This window comes from Dipodomys ordii, unplaced genomic scaffold, assembly GCF_000151885.1.
Source record: "Dipodomys ordii isolate 6190 unplaced genomic scaffold, Dord_2.0 Scaffold26, whole genome shotgun sequence".
NCBI classification, from domain to species: Eukaryota; Metazoa; Chordata; class Mammalia; order Rodentia; family Heteromyidae; genus Dipodomys; species Dipodomys ordii.
In genome coordinates, this window is record NW_012267242.1 from 10,956,806 (window position 1) to 10,962,792 (window position 5,987).

Consider the following 5,987-nt stretch of genomic DNA (forward strand, 5'->3'; position numbering starts at 1 on the left):
GCTGGGGGTCGCGCCCACGCCGGCGGCCCCCGAGCCGGAGCGAGCGCAGCGCAGCGCAGCGGCCGGGCGCCCCCACACCACCCTTTTCCCGCCCCCATCAGGCGGGACGTACAGCTCCCCGAGAACCCAAGGGGCTAAGCCCCCGGGCACACACACAAAAACGCCCCTAGAAACTTAAGCCCTTCGCCATTTTAAGTAGAGGAGGTCTTAATGATTTAAAACTTAGAATTAAGCATTTCCTCCCACCTCCTCCACCCTCGGTGAGGATTAATTTATTAACCCTCCCCTCAAACGCTTACAGATAAGATACCCCCCCCCAAAAAAAACCCAACCCCCGAATATAGGGCTGGTGGGGAAGGGGTGGGGGCTGAGTCATCTCACCTCCTCCGGGGCTCTGTTCCGTAACTCCAGACTAATCCTCTTCTTCATCTCCATGTCCTCCTGCTTTTCTGCTGCTACTCTCCTCCTTCACCCCCTTTTCCACTACCCCCAACCCTAAAAAAATTATTTTTAAGATCTGGAAATGAATGAAAAGAAAAGCAAAATACAAATGCCCACAACCACCAAATAGATGTAGAGGAGAAAGAAAAGAATAGCAAATGGAGTCCAAGGAGTTAGGACTCTTAACTCGGCTGCCCCCACCTCCTTGTCCACACACCCGCGCGCGCGCACACACGCACGCACGCACACACACACACACCACACACACTCCCGCAGTTCCTTCCCCTTCAATGGCTGCTCCGAGACTGAGCCTCCATGACACGGCACTGCCAACCCCCTGGCCAATACTCCACCCACCTCCCGAATGTATTGGTGGATTTTTCGGTGTCACGCTATTCCATTGGGCTAGATGGATGCCTGTCACTCTTTAGGGTAGACCTGGGCCAGAAACCTTGCATCTATTGGCCACGATCAAGCGCGCAGTTAACTCGGATAGGTTCGGGACAATGTACGTCCCAGGGAAATGATTTTGAATCCCTGTAGCCCCCCTCCTTTTCTTTGTGTGGTTGGCGCGCTTTCCCTTGGTACTTAGAGGGGCTTTGGTGCCTCCGTTGGATTTGTTTTGGGTTTGGTTTGTTTTCTCTTCTGGTTTTAGAGAAAGAAGGCATCCTGGTGTGCCCAACTTGTAAGACTGGTAATTTAGCACTGGGCAGCCAGTACCTCTTGGATGTTTTAAAGCTGTGTCTGCCTTGCAGTCAAGGTGTAAGCTGCGTGCACATCCCGTTAAAGCCTGACTTTGTTGCTCTTCCTTGCTGGTGACCGGCTTTTCACCCAGATTGCCCCTCTGCGGTGCAGAACCACAGCCAGAATGAAGATGGTATTTTAACTTCCACTCTGAAAGCACTTTTGAAAGCAGTTGAGTGAAGCATTTAAGTTAGGATTTCAAAACCATCCTGGTGGACTTAATAGGAAAGAATTGTTGCTGGTAAGAAAATGGCTGAGACCAGGGGGGGAGATAGGACACAATTCATGCCTAATGAAACTCAAGCAATTCTCAGAAACCGCCCAGCAATATCTCTCTGAGTTCCCTTTGGTTAGTTTCCATAAATATGTGTGGATAAAATGTGCGCTTAAAATCCATGTGGTGTATATCAAAGAGATGAAACTGGGCACTACTGGCTCACGCCTGTAATCCTAGCTGCTACCCCGAGGCTGAGATCTGAGGGTTGTGGTTCAAAGCAAGTTCCTGAGACTTACTCATCTCCAATTAGCCCCCTAAAAAACAGGAAGTGGAGCTGTGACTCAAAGTAGTGGAGCCTTAGTCTTCACCCAAAAAGCTCAAGGACAGCACCCAGGCCCTGAGTTCAAGCCCCATGACCAGTAAAAAGAAGAAGAAACTGGAAAAGAAAAAGAAAGAGTGGGATGTGTGGGTGCCAGTCCTCACTGTCCCTGAGCTTTTTTGTGCTCAAGGATGATGCTCTACCACTTGAGCCACAGTGTCACTTCTAGCTTTAGTAACTAATTAGATAAGAGTCTCCTGGACTTCCCTGCCTAGGCTGGCTTCAACTGCAATCCTCAGATCTCAGCCTCCTTAGTAGCTAGGATTACAGACTTGAGCCACAGTGCTTGAACCACCAGGGCCTGAACTCTGGGCCTGGGCGCTGTCCCTCAGCTCTTCAGCTCAAAGCTTGCGCTCTACCACTGGAGCCACAGCACCACTTCCGGCTTTTTCTGTTTATGTGGTGCTGAGGAATTGAACCCAGGGCCTCATGCTTGCAAGGCATGCACTCTACCTCTGAGCTACCTTCCCAGCCCCGAGAATTGTTTTTTAAATCTTATATTCAATGTCTTTTTCTTAGTACTTGCATAAACTCTATCTTCATTCTATTACACCATTCTTAGGATAATTACTCAAAGAAATTCCAGATGATCAGGAAAAGAAGTAAATGATTTAGATTCTAGTGTGGCCAAAACTGAGTGTTTGCCGTTTGTCTAGGTAGAGACTTTTGGCTTTCCAACAAACTTCATCACATCATAACTTCATCAAATCAAAAATGGCTTACATTTAATAATATAAATAATGACTGGCACTTTTAGGGAGTTGGGTGTGTATGTCTGTGTGTTTTCTTTTTTTTTTGTCGGTCGTGGGGCTTGAACTCTGGGCCTAGGTGCTGTCCCTCAGCTCTTCAGCTCAAGGCGAGCACTCTACCACTCTGGTTTTCTGGTGGTTTATTGGAGATAGGAGTCTCACAGTCTTTCCTGCCCAGGCTGGCTTTGAACCGCGATCCTCAGATCTCAGCCTCCTGAGTAGCTAGGCCACCAGCGCCCGGCTTGTCGGTGTGTTTTCATTGCTAACAATACTAAAGAAAGCCTGGATGATACAAAAACTGAACCAACATGAACCCAGGAGCAAGTTCAAAGAAAAGTTCAAAAGCTAAGGAACAGCTGGGCACTCAGGAGGCTGAGGCAGTAAGTTCAAGATTCTAATATAAGCCGAGTGCCGGTGGCTCACATGTGTAATTCTAGCTACTCAGGAGGCTGAGATCTGAGGATCACGGTTCAAAGCCAGCCAGGGCAGGAAAAGGCCATGAGACAATTATTTCCAATATACCACTAGAAAACCGGAAGTGGCGTTGTGGCTCAAGAGGTAGAGATGCTAGCTGAAGAGCTGAAATATAGTACCCAGGTCCAGAGTTCAAGCCCCACAACTGACAGAAAAAGAAAAAGATTCATGTATACAAAGCAAGTTCAAGGCCAGCTTAGGCTACCTACTAAGGCATTGTCTCAAAAGAATAAAAATGAAGGAAACACATTTTAGTACTAGCCTGGGAATTCGTTCAGAGTTCTGATACTATCTGCCATTGCAAGAAGAAAAAAAAATCAAAGAGTTCAGAAAAGGAGATTTAGACCTGAATCACTGGCATGCAAGTAATAGTTGAGGCCAGGAAAAAGAAAAAAAAAAAACAGAGGGAATGTGTACAGTGTACAGTAAGACTAATCAGGAAAAGGAGAGTTAAACATAGTTGATAGGAGAAAAAGAGGAAGGAAGGATTATTTACCAAAAAGACTGAAGAGTTGGTAAGGAGAAGAAGAAGAAACGTATAGGACCAGAATCCATGACTGACCTGTAATCCTAGCTACTCAAGAGTCTGAGACAAAGGAGGAGGCTACAATACTTGATAAGAAATGTACTCAAGGCCAGGCGCTGGTGGCTCACGCCTGTAATCCTAGCTACTCAGGAGGCTGAGATCTGAGGATTGCAGTTCAAAGCCAGCCTGGGCAGGAGAGACCTTGAGACTCCTATCTCCAATAAACCACCAGGAAACCGGAAGTGGCACTGTAGCTCAAGTGGTAGAGCGCTCTCCTTGAGCTGAAGAGCTGAGGGACAGTGCCCAGGCCCAGAGTTCAAGTCCCACGACCGACAAAAAAAAAAAAAGAAATGTACTCATTATCTTGCCCATGTAATTGTAACTCCTCTGTACAGTATTTTCACAATAAAAAATAAATAAAATTTTTTTTAAAAAAGTCTGAGATGAAGATTGTGGTTCAAAGCCAGCCTGGGCAGGAAAGTCCCTGTGAGACTCTAAACTCCAATTAAACACTCAGAAACTGGAAGTGGCACTATGGCTCAAGTAGTTGAGCACTGGGCTTGAGCACAAGGAGGTTCAGGAATAGCACCCATGCCCTGAGTTCAAGCCCCACAACCAACCAAAAAAAAGAAAGAAAAGAAATACATCATAATAGCATAAACAGGGATCCACCAAAGTATGATTTCCTCCCCTTACTATTTTTCCTCCCCACCATTATTTTATCTATCATCTAAATTACCTTATTATCTTAAAATTTATGTTTCTAGAACAGGGCTTGATAGCTATTTGGAAGGCTGAAATCCAAAGGATTGAAGCTGGGCGCCAGTAGCTCCTGCCTATAATCCTAGCTACTCAAGAGGCTGAGGTCTGAGGATCTCAGTTCAAAGCCAGCCCGGGCAAGAAAGTCCTTGAGACTATTATCTCCAATTAACCACCAGAAAACCAGAAGTATTGCTGTGGCTCAAGTGGTAGAGTGCTTGCCTTGAGCTGAAGGGCTCAGAGACATCACAGAGGCCCAGAGTTCAATCCCCACTGTCAAAAATAAAAAAAAGGATAAAGGCTAGAGACTAGCCCAAGCAAAGAGTTTGCTAGACTCCATCTCAGCCAGTAAAAACCTGGGGGAAAAAAAGCTTGCCATTTCAGAAGTGTAAATAAGATTGTATGGGAGGGGTGAGAAAAACATAGGATCCTATCCTAAATTTAACTAAAGCAAGAGAAGCTGAGGAAGTGGCTCAAGTGGAAGAACACCTTCCTAACAAGCACAAGACTCTTGAGTTCAAACCCTAGAGCCTAATCTCTCAAATACATATATGCATGTTATATATACATGCATATTTTTACCTCTTTCCAGTTTTAACCAAGAAGCCAGTGTAAAGGAGGGTTGGTTAGTTCAGTAGTACCACACTTCTCTAGAATGTATGAGAGCCTAGGTTTAATCCCCAGACCCACTTTTTTAAAAAGTCAAGATAAATTAGTTTCTGAGGAAGGAAAGTCCCCATAGGACTGGTAACTCTAAGAAAGATGTCTACAAAGTGAATGGATGAAAAATATTACCAGACTATAAGACGGTTTGGTTCCTAGAATTAAAATGAAGGTGAAAGAGTAAAATATATTCAGGAGAAAAGCCAATTCATGAACTAGAGCATGTTTTAAGATGAAATAATACTAGACAAATCTTTTTTTTTTTGGTCGGTCGTGGGGCTTGAACTCTGGGCCTAGGTGCTGTCCCTCAGCTCTTCAGCTCAAGGCGAGCACTCTACCACTTGAGCTACAGCGCCACTTCTGGTTTTCTGGTGGTTTATTGGAGATAGGAGTCTCACAGTCTTTCCTGCCCAGGCTGGCTTTGAACCGTGATCCTCAGATCTCAGCCTCCTGAATAGCTAGGATTACAGGCGTGAGCCACCAGCGCCCGGTACTAAACAAATCTTAAATGGTAGACTAAAGAATGAGGTTAAATGATCAGAAGGTCAATGGAATGGATGAGTGGAAGGGTGGTTCCGAAGACTCCTTTAATCCACTAATAAGAAGCAGACATCAGCATATTATCAAACTCAACATTTTTCAACATTCAGAAACTGAGCTCATCCTCAGCCTCTGGATATCTTGCTTGTCCCTGGAGATCCTTTTTCCCCCTTCTCCACCCTGTTCCATAACCTAAAACCCACATGAACTGTATCAAGTCACATAGCTTCCTGGGTTTGGCCTTGGTAGGAAATCTCAAGTCAAGAGGCGAGTGAGATTGGAATATGTATTTCCCCAGCTTCCTCTCTGCCAGATCATTACAAAATGGCTGAAGGTGTCTACTGAAAACCACAGATCTTGTTGGTGGTACATTGGGATATACTACCCAGCTTTTCTTACAGAAATGAGGAACTTATTCTCTTAGCTGCCAGGCCTACAGCTGGAAGATGGTCTAGTGGACCACAGCCCTTTTGCAGAATTACTTTGACTTAACTT

At 45.4% G+C, this 5,987-nt stretch overlaps 1 protein-coding gene across 1 annotated transcript in view; it reads right to left on the reverse strand.

Moving 5' to 3' along the window:
- The window catches only part of Anp32e (acidic (leucine-rich) nuclear phosphoprotein 32 family, member E), a 10,724-nt gene extending 9,965 nt beyond the window's left edge, over positions 1-759 (reverse strand). The window contains exon 1 of the mRNA XM_013015125.1: positions 382-759. Coding sequence (XP_012870579.1) covers positions 382-435 — 54 coding nt within the window. The 5' untranslated portion in view covers positions 436-759. The remainder of the gene's footprint in view (positions 1-381) is intronic.
- Positions 760-5,987: the final 5,228 nt, after the last annotated feature.